This window comes from Rhincodon typus, chromosome 31 (assembly GCF_021869965.1).
Source record: "Rhincodon typus isolate 14 chromosome 31, sRhiTyp1.1, whole genome shotgun sequence".
Taxonomy (NCBI): domain Eukaryota; kingdom Metazoa; phylum Chordata; class Chondrichthyes; order Orectolobiformes; family Rhincodontidae; genus Rhincodon; species Rhincodon typus.
This window is the reverse complement of record NC_063362.1, coordinates 1,469,466-1,487,271: the sequence shown is the minus strand read 5'-3', so window position 1 is coordinate 1,487,271 and position 17,806 is coordinate 1,469,466. Positions and strand designations below refer to the sequence as shown.

At 40.8% G+C, this 17,806-nt stretch overlaps 1 protein-coding gene across 1 annotated transcript in view; it reads right to left on the bottom strand.

The window, feature by feature from the left end:
• Positions 1 to 17,806, bottom strand: part of rap1gapa (RAP1 GTPase activating protein a) — a 151,761-nt gene that overhangs the window by 19,077 nt on the left and 114,878 nt on the right. Inside the window, exons 17-20 of the mRNA XM_048614853.1 lie at positions 13,349 to 13,426; positions 8,617 to 8,726; positions 4,492 to 4,605; positions 2,576 to 2,699 (exon numbers count right to left, since the gene is read on the bottom strand). Of these exons, the coding sequence (XP_048470810.1) occupies positions 2,576 to 2,699; positions 4,492 to 4,605; positions 8,617 to 8,726; positions 13,349 to 13,426 (426 nt within the window). The remainder of the gene's footprint in view (positions 1 to 2,575; positions 2,700 to 4,491; positions 4,606 to 8,616; positions 8,727 to 13,348; positions 13,427 to 17,806) is intronic.

Here is a 17,806-nt window from a genome sequence, read left to right as displayed (position 1 = left end):
TCCAGCTCTACACCTTGTTATCTCAGATTCTCCAGCATCTGCAGTTCCTACTATCTCTGAAACAATCAAAACATTTTAATAGTTTTACATTTTTCAATGAGACGACATCTCATTTTTAGGAGCTGTAGAAAATACAGCACATTCCACTTGTAGGACAATCCTCTCATCCTTACAATACTAACTCGCCACTCCACAGATGCTACTTGACTTGCTGAGTATTTCTAGCACCTTCTGTTTTTATTTCTCCACCAGGGATCAGTTCGCACAAAGGGCTCCATCTCAATCCCTGGTCTTTGATCATTCTGCGAGCCTCAGTCAGTGCTGGTCACAAGATCACAGTTAGTTTCAGCGTTCTTGGGGAAAGGATGGGTTGAAAGTGACACGATAATGTCAGCCAGTTTCCTGGTCTTAATCTCCACCTGGTGACTCCTGTTTGAATATTGAGTGGGAACAGGATTAGCTGTGATGCTGACACAGTCAAACAGTCACACATGAATGGCCAACAAGCAAAGTACTGGGAGGCCTGAGCGGAATCAGAGCTCAGCATGACTCGACGTATTAAGAGGACGATGGCAAATTTGTGGCTCTCAATACTTCTAATTCTCTCTCTGTCACACCCCCTCAGCCAAAACCGCGCCACCTGGAATGTTATCTTACCAAGGGTAACAGCCATAATTATTCAAATGACTATCCAGTGATAGGAATAAACACACATTCTATGTATCTATTGACCAAGGCGTAGACATGGCCTTGTGGGTGCAAACATAGAGGAGACTCTGAAATCTGAAGGTAAGAGAAATGCTAACCCACATGGGATGACGCTAACTCTGAAACACTGCACAATGCAACCAATCACTTTAACAGGAGACAACCTCAATGACTACTTCCAAGTGACAGTGCTTCCGATCACTGTTATACAGCTAGTGTTCACCTGTCGATAATAAACCAGCTCCCCACTCAACTGTCAGACAGGACACCACAGGGTTTAATTACTAAATCTATTTCACATGGTTGGCTGGTTTGTAAACAAAATACAGTAAGTTGTGATAACAACTCAATACTTCATGGAATGAGGCTCATTGATGTTTGTGATAATCTGGTTAACTTGTGATTGTAACGAGGTCAGTCAAGTGGGCCTCCTGGAATATGAGTTCCCTGATTGGGGCTGTTAATCTGGTCCAATCAGGGAGCCCTGGCTGACAGGAATGCACAGGAGTGTCAGATACCCTGTTCACTCTGAGAGCTGGTTCTGCGGGAACTGGATCAGTGTCAAGGATTCTCCATGTGTAAATAAAGGGTGGCTTGGTGATGGGATCCCAGCTTCAATGGAGTTATTTCATTTCATGTCACCAGTTAATAATGAAATATCATATGTTCCTGGAGATTGTTTAGACATAAGCCAAATACCATTATGACTCAGTTCAAAATTGCCTCCAAACCTGCTTCCAGGAGAAAGTTAATTCTGTTATTAGTGTTTGTGTAGGAATTGTATTATAGTTAATTACTGCTACATAACCAGAATACATTTCCCTGAATCCTTGCTACTATCTGCACATTTCGGTGGAAATATTGAACTCATTTTCAAAAACTCTCAACCTGCTGAAAGTGTTGCCAAGCCCCAAACGCTGACATTGTCTCTTCATAAATGTCACACTGTTGAGGGTTTCAATTGCCTGGGGTTCTCCTTCAGACATTTTGTCTTTTAACCAAAACCTTTATGGAAATAACATGATCTTGAATTCAATTGGACAGGCAATTAGTTTGTAAGAAAACGTCAAAACACTGGCCAATAAAACAATCGCTAAAGAGCATTTCTCTTCAAAGCCAATCACAGTGGAGAACAATGGTCATTAACAACTGCCCCATTGTATTGCTGGTTGCTGTGTTTGAGATAGTTCCATATCTGTTAGACACTCGCCAAGAAGATAATGACTGTTTTTTAGCAAATGAAGGAATAAAACTCACTTTTGAGATGATGTTTGGCTGGATTCTCAATGGCTCACACAGAAACGTAATGATACGTTTAGAGCTGAACCGTGTGAGTGGATGATTCTGGGTTACACAGCAGGATTATGCTGAGCTGGTTGGTTTCTGTTAAGATAGCTGGAAGGCTGGTTTGACTCCCACAGTGGACAGTACATTTAAGAGATAGATACATTTCTAAATTTTAAGGACATCAAGAGATACGGGCAGGAAGCAGGAATAGGCATCAAAATAGATGATCATCCATGATCCTACCGAATGGTGGACCAGGGTTGAAGGGCTAGTTTCTATATTACAAAAAGGCAAAGCCAGTGTCCCTGATTACCAGTGGCAGTGATGTAGGACAGCAGTGAGCTCAATGTGGTGCCCTCTGTATAGATCACCACATGACGAATGATCCTCTGGGAAGGACAGAGGCAGGATGTGATTACAGGGGATATCACATTCCATCATGAAGCTTTGGAGAGGCTGAATGAATGGGGACAAGACAGGGCCAGAACCAATGTCCATTAGTAATAGTTAGAGTACAGTGATTCGAGTTTAACTAATTGGGTTAACCAAAACCATGGCATCATTTAATGTTTTCAGTTACCATTCCAGTGTCATAATCTTCAAGAACTTCATTCTCCTCCACGACACTGGCAAAGCTGCTGGCATTCGAAGATGATCGCGAGAGATCCTGACCATCAGTTGAAGCTTTCTGATTTATTATGGCTCTAACAGTGAAAGAAAGGAAGAGTCACCTTCAGGAACAAGGAGTAGGTTATTTTTCCTTAATATGTATTTAATGATCAAACCTATTTTTCTGGAGAATCCATTTCTGATAATGAAGTTTAACGTGTAGGCATTCCATTTTATGATTTCTCAATTGTTGTAAAATTAAAATCAGTTTGGACTACATGTATTCGCAATCTTCGCATGCATTACACCCATTACAGTCCATGTGACCCAGACAGGGTGTAGTCTGTCAGCACTGAGCTATCATTGGGTCAAAACTTACTGCGCCAGTTACAAAAGCAAATTCCATGTCAAATCAGGTTCTGCAAGCAAACTAAAGACAGAGGGAAAGGAAGATTAAATTGAGAGAAAATAAAAGAAAGACAGAATGATGATGTGAAAAGTAATTGTAAACGGTTCAGAAAATGAGACATTACACCTGTACTAGGGCAAATCTGATCTTCTATGGAAAGTTTAGTTCAAAGCTAAGTACAAAAGACAGAAACTTCACACAGTCCAGTACATTGAGAATAGTCCATAAAACTATAAGATGTAGGAACAATGTAGGCCATTCAGCCCATTGAGTGTGTTCCACCATCCAATGAGATCATGGCTGATCTAATAATCCTCAACGTCACTTACTGCCTTTTCCTCATAACCATGACTTCTCCCTTACAGATTTATCCGTCTATCTCAGCCTTCAATAGACTTAATGACCCAGCCTCAACATCCCTCTGTGGTAAAGAATTCCACCCCTCCACAACCATCAGAGAAAAATGTATTCCTCATCCTTGTCTTAAATGGGTGACCCCCTTACTCTGAGATGATGTCTTCTGGTTCTAGATTCCCCCACAAAGGGAAACATCCTTTCTGCATTTACCCTGTCAAGCCCATCTTGTATGATTCAACAAAGTCACCTCTCAATCTTATAAACTGCAAAGAGTACAGGCCCAATCTCCTCAACCTCTCCTCATAAAACAATCCCTCCATACCAAGGAAGGGCAGTGAACATTCTTTGGACTGCCTCCAAGGCCAGTACATCTTTCCTTTGGTAAAGGGACTAAAATCTTTGCAGTATTCCACCTGGGATCTGATGAGTGTCTTGTGTAATTTTAGCAAGAGCTCCCTATTTTTCTACTCCAGTCCATTTGAAATAAAGGCTGACAGTCCATTTGTTTTCCTATTGCCTGTGTTTTGTCATCCATACACAAGGGCTCCCAAAAAATTCCCCTGTGCTGCAGCTTTCTGCAGTCTTTCTCCATTTAATTAGCATTCAGTTCCTTGATTCTGAAACAGTGAAGACACTGGGACTCCTTTCTTTAGTAAAGGTTAGAGGTGATCTGACACAGGTCTTTAAAAGTGCGAAGTGGTTCAATACATTGGACAAACTACAGAAGATTCAATTTGAGGGGGGAGTCCAAAACTGTGTGTTATAAATTTAAGATAGTCACTGATAAAATCACTAAGGAATTCAGGAAGGATCTTATTTATAAAGACAGTGTTTAAAATGTGGAAAGTGCTCCTGCTTGGAGTAATTGAGGCAATCATAGAGATCCATGGATAAGGAAGCTGGATAAGTACAGGCTCAAGGGGCTGAATGGCCTACTCTTGCTCGTATTTTCTATGTATGACAGTGTTTGAATTCTTTTTACCTGTAAATCTAGAATAATGCTTTCAGATTAAGCCTCATTTTCCTTGTCATCTTCCACGGCAGCACTCAGATTTGTCAATAGCAAGATGATTCTGGAGTTACTGAGTGGGTCAGTGTGAGCCAGAATCACTTGAACGTACCTGTTCTTGGTGGTGGGTATCTCTGGAGAACTCTGATTGGATGAGTTTTCAGACTTTGGTTCCTGTGAGACATGACCACTGTCTGGGGTCTTCTGGGTACTTGATGTGCTCTCTCTGTGGAAATTAAAGAACATTTAAAAACAAATTTACAGCAAGAATGAGTTCAGTAATTCAAATTTTATTTCAAGAATTACAAGGACAGTGCCTACCTCAGTCAAGGAACAATCTGAAATGTCTAGTGTGAGGTAGAGTCATACAGCATGGAAACAGACCCTTTAGTCCAAATCATCCATGTTGACCAGACATCCTAATCTGACACATCCCATTTGCCAGCATTTGGCCTATATACCTCTAAACCCTTCCTATTCATGTACCCATCCAGACGCCTTTTCAATACTGTAAGCTTCCACTGCTTCCTCTGGCAGGTCATTCCATACACACACCACCTTCTGTGTGAAAAGGTTGCCTCACAGGTCCTTTTTAAATCTTTCCCCTCACCTTAAACCTTTGCTTTCTAGTTTTGGGCTTCCCTACCTTGGGAAAAAGCCCTTAGTTATTCACCTTTCCATGCCCCTCATGATTTCATAAACCTCTATAAGTCACTTCTCAGCCTCTCATATTCCAGGGAAAATAGCCCCAGCCTATTCAGCCTCTCCCTATAGCTCAAACCCTCCAATCCTGGCAACATCTTGTAAATCTTTTCTGTGTCCTTTCAAGTTCAACAACATCGATCATATAGCAGGGAGACCAGAATTGAATGCAGCATTCCAAAAGTGGCCTCAACAATGTCCTGTACAGCTGCAACATGACATTGCAACTCCTATACTCAATGTATGACCAATGAAGGCAAGCATGCCAAATGCCTCTTTCACCACCTTCTTTTCTCAGTGATGATCTTGAATGTATGGTCTTCAACTATCCACTCACTGAACTATGGTAATAGTTTTCCAGGAAAAAGGAACTGCATTTTTATAGCACACTTCATGGTCTCAGGATAGCCTGAAAGACTTTGCAGCTGCTGAAATAGTTTCAAATATAGTCAGTGTTGTCTTGTAGGAAATATGGGAGCGAATTTGTGTGCAGCAAGTTCCCATGAACAGCAATGTGATAACAATAGAGTATCTGTTTTGAGGTGCCTGCTCATGGTTAGATGTTGCCCAGAACACCAGGAGATCTCCCATACTAGTACCAAGTCACCTGAGAGGGGTGACAGGCCTGGCTTTCTGCCTCCTTTGAAAGGGACACCTTGACAATACAGCACTGCGACAGTGTTTAGTACACTGTCATATCCATACACTGAACCAAGGAGGAGAAGTTACTCTGAGACCTATTTGTTTCATTGTTAACATGTAACTCTGTATAAACCCTGGTTTCCAGCCTCCCCTTCTGGAACCTCTCCCTATCCTGTCTCTAACTCCCGCAATGGGGGAGAAAAATCACATTTTAAAAAAATTACGAAAAGACAAAACTACCCTCAAGGGGCATAATTAGATTAACTGAAAACCAAACACCAAGGGGGAGAAACTAATGGAGGGAAGAGGAGATTGAATTAGAGTTGGATGGGGAGATAATGCACCTGTGCAAACCCCAAACCCCCACCACTCACCACACCCACCACCCCATTACCCACCTCTCCCAGCAAACCTCATAGGTACCAGTGGAAAAGCTCAACCTTTTTTTTAAATGTCAAAGTTCAGCTCTTCCTTCTGCTTCTAAGCAGAAGTGCTCTTACATACAACTCTACATTTTTCTTTTCCCCATCACCAAATCATTCCTGGTTTATTTTTCATCTACCAAGCACCACCAGTAAATCACTTGTGTTTCCAATTAAACAATTTACATGTGAAGCCTGTTAAGGGCAGTGCAGACGGTCAGGGGTGAGGGAGAAGTAGAGACGGCAGAAGGGGTGCCAGAGCTCAGCTCAGTGTATAAACTCCAATGAGCATCAGGTGCTCCTGATGACTGCTCAAGCTGTCCTGGTTTACCCTTTGAGGGACCTGCATTTCTAACATTGTCACTGGAGTGTTAATCCCAATCAAGTGCTCATGGCTCGGAGAACTCAATCTCATAACCTTTCAATTCAGAGGAAAGTATGATATCACTGAATCAAGACCAGCACATTTCATGATGTTGAATGAATGGATTTTCTCAAGCTTCCTGCTCAAGTAAAAGAGCATGAGAACTTTCAGATTGTCCTCATGAAACCTCTCATGCCCTTGGGCCTTGGCCATATTGCTGACAGCTCCATGACACATTGCTGCTGTATTCTTTCAATGACCTTGCCATCTTCCTTAAAGCAGGACCACAGAATAGCCAGAGGTTTTTAAGGGGTATAACACCACTGTCATGTTCTTTATGCCCATTTTATAAAATCTAAGATCTCGTATACTTTGCTTTATTACAAAAAAAATCAACTTGTTCTTCCACTTCTACAGATTTCAGTATCAGGAGCATTACATCTTTCTGAACCTTTTAAGGATTTGACTAGTTAGCTTACACTTTATTTTATTCTCCCTATCAAGATCATCCAAATCTATGTGTTTAATCTCCTAAACCCTTTCTGTTCTCTTGTGTGAAGGCTGATGTAGGGTATAGATTTACAGAGCCTACAGTAGAGACAAGTTGTGACATAAATAATATGTCTGTGCCATCAACAGCTCTGATTTTCATTACTTTTGTGTCTTCCTTCTTTAAGAGATTCTGCAATTGAACTGTGACGATTGAAAACTACTGATGGTTTTACATCAATGAAGGAGAGGCCCACTGTTAAGAGACTAATAAAAGTGAATTAAAGGATTTAAAATAATGAAGGAAGTATTGGCAGCGACTGAAGAAATTCACAACTGGCCCAATCCAGAAAATTAGAACCAGAATAATTATTTTAAATTAGATAAGATTTTATATTAAGTGCAGCGTTACTATTATTACTAAGAACATACAAAGATGGAGAAAGCCATTCAGTCCTTTCATCTGGATATTGTGTACCCTCCCCTCCCTACCCAACAGTATCCAGCAATTCCCTAAATGACCCTAGAATTGTAATCTCAATTAATCTAATCAAACTCTACTTGAAATGTCTATTCTGTATATGAGGAGCTAATACAAAAATTTGTTTTTTTTTACAAGCTTGATGTGTTCCTGACACAATTTTAAATTCACCTTTCCCACATCACTGCTCAAAGATCTTCTCTGAAATTACTCACTTTGCCAGGGTGAAAAGGTTCATGATGTGAGCTCATTGCAGTCAATATCTAATATTTGACAAAACAGTAGGTTTATTTGGCCATCAGGAATTACTTAATAAAAGATAGATTTCACAGTCTGCTGTTTTTCAAATAACCAAACTGAAAGAGCAAGTTGGAGTTTCAAAGTCTCTGTGAGTATAATGAAATGATCAGAATTCTACTGGGTGCTGAACAATTTCACTGGAGTTCTGTCACAGACAGGTAACCCTGTGGTTTTACTGTAGCCAGAAACTTTAATGATGTAACATATTTCTTCATTCAACACTGTTGCTTTCAACATGAACTTGACTTGATCCAGCAGCCTCATTAAATCACACAGTCTTCCTGGAAAAATGTCCAATTGTTAGAAATATATCATGTAATCATAAACATTCAGTTGGAATACATCCCATCCATCACTCAGTCCTGATACTGCAATGATAACAATGTGATTATCCGAGTTGCTTGCTGTATCAGAACCAATACAGATCTGTGAAAAATGTACTAAAAACGCCCTTTAATGCTACAGAACATAAAAAAGCATTCTGGATGTCTCCAACAAAAACTCTGTATTCCTCTGATACAACCCTAGATGTGCCTCCTGCCTTTACAATCGGTGTCAGTGGATGATTCAATTAGTGAAGCTCTCACACCACACATGTGCACTTTCTAACTCATCAATAACCAACAACACTGCTCTGCTATCCCAGCTTACATTCGCCATGACCGACTGAATGGCATTCTTCTGCCCTGTAATTATTCTGTGATTCTGTCAACATTCTCAGAGACATTATGGTTCAGGTCCCCTTTCACCAAAGCCATTACACATTTATGGAAGTAGTTTAATGGAAGCAACCATACAATGGTTTTCCCAATAAAACCAGCAAATACTGACTCGCACCTTCTCTCCACTACCTCTTGAATGTTCTCTATTCCGATGGCGCTGCTGCGGCGGGAGCTGAAAGGTCCAGATTTCTTCCTCGTTGGGCTTTTTCCAGGAATAATCAATGACTGTGAAAATATACTTAGTGTCATACACCCAACAGAAAATACACATAACTGGCCTCATATAATACACGTTACATAAGGGACCATCTCAGCATACACTGATTTGCATGCAGTCATATTTCAAAGTCAACAAATGTTTTAAAATAAAGTCACATTTATTTAAGGGAATTTCCTGTCACAAAGGTTGCCCAGGTGTACTATTTAGTGACATTGTAAAAACAGAACCTTTACAGGTCTCCCACCAATGCAGAGACATTTCGATTACAGTGAGCTTATATTGGGCAAACAAGGTGGGACCAGGGAATTACTGAGGTCCAGATAAGTAAACAAACAATTATGCATTTGTTTGATGTTCTTGTCCCTGCTATTTAATGGAGCCTTTAATTTAATTAAAATATACAAACACTTGAAGTGTTTGTTTGATCTTACTGGAGAGGGATTTCTCAGCTCATTGCTTAACAATGGGGTTTCCAATAATGGTTAAGTAACTGGAAAAAGTCTATTTATTTAAAGTATTTAATTCTTAAGTGATTTATTACCCTTAGAATCCCTTTGGGATTTTGCTGGAAATCTTAATTATTCATTTCACTTTTTAATTGTTCCATTTCCAACTCATTATATATACTTGGCCTTATTTCAGCTTTTTAGCTCCGACCTTGTCCTAAAGTTGAACTCCATTTAGTAACCAAATGAAAAACAAAGATCTGTTCCCAGGACTCTCCCCCAGTATCATTCTCAGGCAGGGGGCACAGTAACTGATACAGCAGCTCCACCCTAAAGGTGCTAAATTCTATGTCAGCTCTTGTATAATGGAGAGGCCCCTGCCTGCCCAGGTGGATTTCAGTCTGTGCAATAGGAAAGCACCCTTTCTTGTTTCTTTCTCTCTCCCACTACCACCATTCTGTTCCTACTTATTTGACCTACACCAGAGCTTCGAATGCATTACAGATGCTAGAAAGTGTTGGGCATGAAATTGGCTGCTATCTCATCGATTAGAACTAACTTTGAGAGGACCAGAATTGGCCACACAGAAATCTAAGTATCAAACCAGCTTTTCATTCCAAATAAAGACAAAACCAGATTTCAAAGGAGTTTGTGCCTCATGCCTAGAATGCTTTCCTTGTTTAATATAACTCGCAACATGAATCAATGTCGGAGTTTGCTGATTATGATTTCATGGACATTCAGTAATTTTATTTTAAGGATTTAGAGCCTTTGTGAAATTATCTAGAGAAATGTCAATGCATGTCAGCACCATAGCAAAGCTGCTTTATTTCCCATCTTTGCAGAACTGCTGAGTCCCACTGTATTTGCTCTTTTGAACTGAAGAATATATTTCTATATCCTTCACGGCCCAGTCTGTTTGACAATATACAAGGTTGAATTTAAGATTGGGAAAGGCTGAGCACTAGTTATCTTTGCACTGTGTCAGGTTCAATGCCTTCTGTGTATTTAGTTCCACCGAATATGAGAAAATCAGAAGAACATCAACAAATTTTATACAAGTCAATGTAACACCATCTCTGAAACTATTAGTTACTAAATGCATTTAACAGTTACATCAATGACTTAATTATTACACATGTAACATCAAAATAAAACAAAATCTTACAAATTAATAAAATTCAACCCCATTCTTTTGTTGTGGTAGGGATCTCTCCCCATTTTTCATCTGATCAGTATCAAAAAAAAAATTGTGCTATAACCGTCAGGTTTAAAGGTTACAGGTGCCAGAGGATTTGACCCTCCAATCTGGCTCAGGCAATAGCCAACAAGTATTAAAGAAACAAGATGACCTTGATCCTTTCACTTACATTTACTTTCTGGTACCTATCAAGTTAATTAGTTTAGAAAAAAAAGCTTTTCCTCCATCCTGAAAATTTGCTGTTATCATTCTATTCCAAAAATGATAGCCCCTCTGTATTCCTGCAACCACACCATATCATCCTAACTTTGCAAGGTTAAGTAGCTTCTGTTAACCTTCAAAACATCCACTATGGTTAAAGTTCTTACCTAAAGCATAATTGCTTCATTAGTGCAAGACTGCCTCTATTACTTTGCTATTGAAAAGATAATGATTCATTTGTCAATACCTTGACCATCCTTGAGGCTTTTTCCTGGGATCTGGTAATGCGCAGTTTGAAAAAAATCTCCTTAAATAGCTTTTCAACACAGCTCATGGGTGTTAATTGTTGTAATTTATCATTCATCTTGAACTACTTTTCCTTTAATTCAGGCATTCTTACCATTCTATTCTCCCAATCCATTTGTTTCCAAGATCTGGAACCTCCTTGACTTATCACATAAGCTAACCACTCGTTCACTGATGATTCAAATCTGCAGATCACACAACCTTCACTCCTCACACAGTGGTTCTCAATGATTCAGACCTCCTCAATTTCAGACCATTTAAGGAATAAATAAAAACACTACTTCTTTCAGGTTTTGGAATCAAAATGTGGTTGTCACTTATATCTCTAACCAACAAGTCTCTCACTTGCTGTCGATCATTACCATTGTACTCAAGTTCCACGATTTCCCATTTTCCCATGTCTATACCCAATTTTCAGTTTTAATCCCCTTTTTTTCCCCTTAAGTCTAAAACCTTCAAAGAAATTGCTGTCAGTTGGTCCTGATATTCGATGGGAAACCTGTGACAGCTGGCTTTCTGATGGGACCACTATTTCATGTCTTGTCTTGTTCAATGCTGCCAGTATGGCTTGAGTCATCCCTTCTTTGAAACATCTTGACTCTCAAACTCCTCAGCCTTGGTTATCACATGCTTCCTCCTGCTTGGATCATCTTGGAACTGAAATCAGGACTCGTTTCTTTTCAAGAAAACTCTTTTTGCTGCTGTCCCACTCCTGACAGACTTCACAAACTGAAGATTAGTATAATCCAACCACTACTTCTAAATATTAATGTTTTTAACCATTGGTTGAGTTTATACCATAAACTTTGGTTCTTTAATATCAGCAAAATATTAAACTACATAAAAACTGAAAGTGATGAATTATATACAAGTGAATAGTACCTACCAATTATTTGCATACAACATGAACCAAGTACTTCAATGTTAGTAAATATTAATAATCAATGACTCATACACAAATTAACAAATTAATAATGGATTAGTGTTTATTTATTAATCAATGATTATTCACTTTAGTGCTGTATTCATTATAATTAAAATACAAACAATAAATCAGTAGCTAAATAACATTTAAAAAATCAGGTCATGCAGTAATCTGAAAATCAAATGTGCAAATATGCAGATCGGAGACTATTATGTTCATCACCCAATTTATCCAGAGGAGTGACTTTAGATTGTAGCTGCAGCAATATAGTGACAGGATGTTAGTGACAACCCTCTATCGCTAAACTACTTTTCACTTGTGATGGAATAATGTAGACTGCAGAAGTGGTGATCCGCTATATCCCTGTGTACTCAGCCTCACACTGACCGCTCCAAGTGCCCACATGCTGAGTGGTCAGCCTCGACAGCACATCAGCTGGAGGTGCAGGTGAAATCTCAGCCCATCACTAGGAGCAGGAAAAGTCAATGTCTCTATCAATGGGCAGTTATCCGGTCACACTTAGTCTGTCCCACTGTTTCTCTCTCTCTTTGGATTCTACCCCCACCTATCGTATACTCCTCACCACCTCCCCCGACCCTATCTTCTGCATAAAAATCAACACTTTCCCAGCTACCATCAGTTCTGAGGAAGGGTCACTGGACCCGAAACGTTAACTCTGATTTCTCTCTGCAGATGCTGCCAGATCTGCTGAGCTTTTCCAGCAATTTCTGTTTTCCAACATCCACAGTTGTCTCGGTTTTTATCCTGTCACACTCCGTACTGTCTGATTACAGTAGTGGCAAGTAAGCAGCTCACCTTTTCCTGTTGAGTGAAGAACTGTGCACAGGGGCAGAAGGGCAATGCAAAACAAGGTGACCTGGAGAGATTTTCCTGCATCTCGGGCTCAGATCACGAGATTCTCTTGGAATAGGAAACACTGGACTTCTGAGTGGATCTGAAACTGCTCCTTTCACAGCCTGTGCTCTGAGCTGCCTCATTACTGTACCCTGTGACCCAGGAAACTCTCACTTATTGAGGGGGTGGCTCTGATAGCTCTGTCAGAATCTCACAGATAGTAGTTTAGCGCTGTTGTTACTAACCAGTCACTATTTGAACAATGCAGTGAAGACATCTCTTAAAAGTCAATTCCCAAGACTTTGTTAAACTTGATTATCATCGAGATTGGTCATGCATCGAGCAAACTGATTGAAATCAGTGCAATCACAACTATTATATTTAGAAACCATCTCCTCAGACAGTCAGATAGCTGACTTTGAAGTCCTTACTTAAATCTTTTGTTCATCTCCAAGTCTTGTAAATCGCTTCAAATTAAGGAGGTTTTGGAGTACAGGCTGCAAGGTCAGCAATGAGACAATGGGAAGAGATGCTCTAAATATAGAGATGGTGTTTCGAAACATTTAAAAGCAACTTGCTTCTATTAAGATAGTAAACTCATGCAGCAGATTTGAATCAGTGAGCATGCAGTGAGCGTCACACATGAGAAGCAGGATTGAACAAGAAATAGGAAAGTGAGTGTAAAGCATAAACCTCTTCTATTGTTCCTATGCCTATAGCACTGCCTCGACGTCCGTGCTTAGTTGGGCTTTTTCCAGGCACAAGCAACGACTACGGAAAGGGAAAGGAGAAAATACAAAATGAATCATGCACAGCTTTCTTCACAACAAAGACTTATGATGACTTACAAGAATGGCACCGAGAAGTGAAAATTATGGAAGTGGGGGTGAGATGCAAAAGATCCAAAGAAATTACAGCTGTTTCACCAGATATGAACAAATGTTTGGAACTGAAACTTGTACCCTGGGTTTTGGATCCAGTGTAACTGAAGTGATTCACCTGAAACACCATGGAGTACATTTTTGCAATATTTTTCAAACAGATTATTTTTCTTCTGCTTCCTGTTGAGTGCTCAGCCTCTCACACCAACCCAAGGCCAAGAGGAGAGGTGAGAAATTTCTCAACCAGACCTCCGCCAGTGTCAACGGTGTAGGGGACTGCAAAAGGCAGGAAAGTAACCTCAAGTGACTCACCTTGACTTTCCTGCCAGCAGATTACAAGGCCTTCGTTTGGTGCTACCCTAAAGCACAGTGCAAGCCTGGGGGCTCACTACAAAACAGATCACAGATGCAATCTACATCCCACACCCCGATAGTTCATCCATACATTGCTTTGTTTGGAATCTACATGCTCTGCGCAAATCACAAAGCTGCTGCAATGTTAGCAAACTGCAGACCTGATAGATCTGAAGAGTAATCACACTTAGAACTCTTACTGAGAACTCTCAATTTACATTCTCCTAGACCGTGACGCACAGTCACCTTCCCAATTGCTGGTTAATGCAGCGGCATTACCAACCAGCTGGTTTGGATTAGGTGGTCTGATTTCTGGAACAGAGTTGTGGAAATCTCTAAATTATAAATGTAAGATCTATTCTTTTGCCTAATTGCTTTGCATATTAATTAACAATGTTTTCATTGGACTTACATCATCCAAAATTCAATGTTTACAACTTGCAGCCAATATAGCGGCCCTTTTATTGTCTCATTTTAGACTTGACAATGGGTTAATCCTGTGGGTCATTACTAAGTAAATCACGAGGTAGAAAAGGCATGTAAGAAAGATACCATTACAATAATCATGGGGGATTTCAATATGCAGGTGGACTGGGAAACTCAGGTTGATTGTGGATCCTAAAATTAGGAATTCATAGAATGTTTCCAGGATGGTGTTTTAGGGCAGCTTGTGCTGCAGACCACAAGAGAACCCGCAAATCTGGATTTGATGAGGTGGAATGAGGCAGACTTGATTAGGGAGGTAAAGGTGAAGGAACTCCCAGGGGCAGTGAACATAACATGATAAAATTCATCCTGCAGTTTGAGAGGGAGAAGCCAGAGTCATTTTGTAACAGTGTTACAATTGAGTGAAGGTAACTACAAAGACATGAGGGAGGATCTGGGCAGAGTTGATTGGTTGGGGGCAGGGGAAAGATGGTGGAGCAGCAATGGCAGGAGTTTCCAGGGATAATTCGGGAGGCACAGCAGAAATTCATCCCAAGGGAAAAGTGAGGGGAGGATGAGGCAACCATGGCTGACAAGAGAAGTCAGGGACATTGTAAAAACACAAGACAAAGCATACAATGTGGTGAAGCTAAGTGGGAAGTCAGAGGATTAAACAGTCTTTAAAAACCAGCAAATGAAAACAATAAAAGGGGAGAAGATGAAATATGAGAGTAAGCTAGCTGGTAATATAAGAAAAGATTACAAGAGCTTTTTAGATATATAAAAGGTAACAGACAGGCAAGAGTGGTCCACTGGACCACTGGAAAATGTGGCTGGAGAAGCAGTGATGGGGAACAAGAAATGGTGGAGGAACTGAACAGGAACTTTGCATCAGTTTTCATGGTGGAAGATACCATCGGTATACCAGAACTTCAAGAGAGTCACAGGGTAGAGGTGAGTGTTAGTGATCATCACTAAGGAAAAGGTGCTGGGGAAGCTGAAATATCTGGAAGTGGATAAATCACCCAGGCCAGATGGACTACACCCCAGGGTTCTGAAGGAGACAGCTGAAGAGATTATGGAGGCATTGATAGTGATCTTTCAGGCATTACTGGAGTCAATTAATGTCCCAGAGGACTGGAAAATCACTAATGTAACACCCCTGTTTGAGAAGACAGGGAGGCAGAAAACAGGGAAATTATAGAGCAGTTAGCCTGACCTTGGTCATAGGTAAGATTTTAGAGTCCATTATTAAGAATGACATTGCAAAGCACTTGGAAGTGCATGGTATAATAGGGCTGAGTCAGCACAGCTTCGTGAAGGGGAGATCATGCCTGATAAACCTGTTAGAATTTTTTGAGGTGGCAATGAGCAAATTAGACAAAGGAGAGCCAATAGACATGATGTCATTTGGATTTCCAGAAGGCCTTTGACAAGGTGCCACACAGGAGGCTGCTAAATAAGATCAGAGCCCACTGTGTTAGGGGTAAGGCACTGGCATGGATAGAGGATTGGCTGACTGGCAGAAGGCAGAGAGTGGGGATAAAGGGGACTTTTTTAGGATGGCAGTGATTAGTGGAGTTCCGCAGGGGTCTGTGTTGGGACCACAACTGTTCATATTATACATTAATGATCTGGATGAAGGAACTGAGGGCATTGTTGCTAAGTTTGCAGATGACACAAAGAAAGATGGAAGGACAGGTAGTGTTGAGGAAGTGGGGAGGCTGCAGAAGGATGTGGACAGGCTGGGAGAGTGGGCAGACAAGTGGCAGACGGAATATAGTGTGGGTAGGTGGGAAGTTATGCATTTTAGTAGGAGGAATAGGGGCATAGATTGTTTTCTAACTGGGGAAAGCCTTTAGAAATCTGAAATACAAACTGACCTGGGAATCCTAGTTCAGGCTTCTCAAGGTTAACACACAGGTTCAGTTGGTAGTTAGGAAGGCAAATGCAATGTTAGCATTCATTTCAAGATGGCAAAAATACAAAAGCAGAGATGTACTGCTGAGGCTCTGTAAGAATCTGGTCAGAGCGCACTTGGAACATTGTGAGCAGTTTTGGGCCCAATATCTAAGGAAGGATGTGCCGGCCCTGGAGGGGTCCAGAGGGTGTTTGAAAGAATGATCCCAGTGATGAAAGGCTTGTCATTTGAGGAGCGGTTGAGGTCTCTGGGTCTATACTTGATGGAGTTTTGAAGGATGAGGTGGGAGCTCATTGAAACTTACAGAATACTGACAGGCCTGGAAAGGACATGGAGAAGATGTTTCCATTACTGGGAGAAACTAGGACCTGAGGGCACAGCCTCAGATGAAGGGACAACCCTTTAGAACTGAGATGAAGAGAAATTTCTTCAACCAGAAGGTAGTGAATCTGTGGAACACATTGCTGCAAGGGCTGTGGAGAACAAGTCATTGCGTGTATTTAAAACAGAGATAGATAGGTTCCTGGTTGGTGAGGGATCAAGTGTTATGGGGAGAAGGCAGGAGAAGGGGTTTGAGATGATTGAATGGCAGAGCAGACTCGATGGGCCAAATGGCCTAATTCTGCTCCTGTATCCTATGGTCTTATATCTCACTAGAGGTTCAAGAAGGAATAAGATAACTTCTGTCACTTGCCAGTGTGCTTAAAGAGAGTTTGTGTTAGTTCCTAAATCACTATGTGCTTTGATTCTGAACAATGTTTAATATTTATATTGGTGAATGTCTTTCAAAGTGCAGTAACAGTGCTGAATTCAGGCCCAGAGTGATTGCCCTGAAAGCAGCTCACTATCATCAAAGAAATAGGGAAAATACAAATTAATCTTCAAAAACAGTCAATCTGCAATAGTGGAACACCACATTCACTTCCTCCTGGCCCACCACATCCCCATCAGTGAACACAAACACAGACCTTTAATCCCTGAGCTGCTAGCTCATCTCACCACTCAGCCTGGGCAAACAGAATTAGCCAGGGCCCTACACCTCATCGATATCCGTCAATCCTGGAGCATCAAACAGGGTTGGAATCAGACTTTGAGATTTAGACTCCAGTTAAAGATTCTGCTGGCAATCAGTGGCCACTTGCGGAGCCGGAAGTGAAACTCAGAACTAGAACCCAACATTGATTATTATCTTCAGAAGAGCAAGTCAGCTCACCAACACTACTTCACACTTGCAAACACAAAACATAAGGTTTGGAAATGTATCCATGGCATATTTTTCATTTCAAAATCTCCTAAACATTACAAAAAACTCTGTAATAACCAACTGCTTGTTTTGACACTTATGGCTTCTTCAGTTCGGCTGAAAAGGAAAATGATGTTAAGTGCAGAATTCCACCAGATCATTAACACCACAGGAGCTTGTGATCAGTAAACTTCCCTAATTTTGACAAAAAAATTGCAGATGCTGGAATCCAAGGTGGACAAACAGGAGGCTGGAAGAACATAACAGGCCAGGCAGCATCTGGAGGAAAGGAGCAGTCAATGTTTTGGCTATTACCCTTCTTCAAG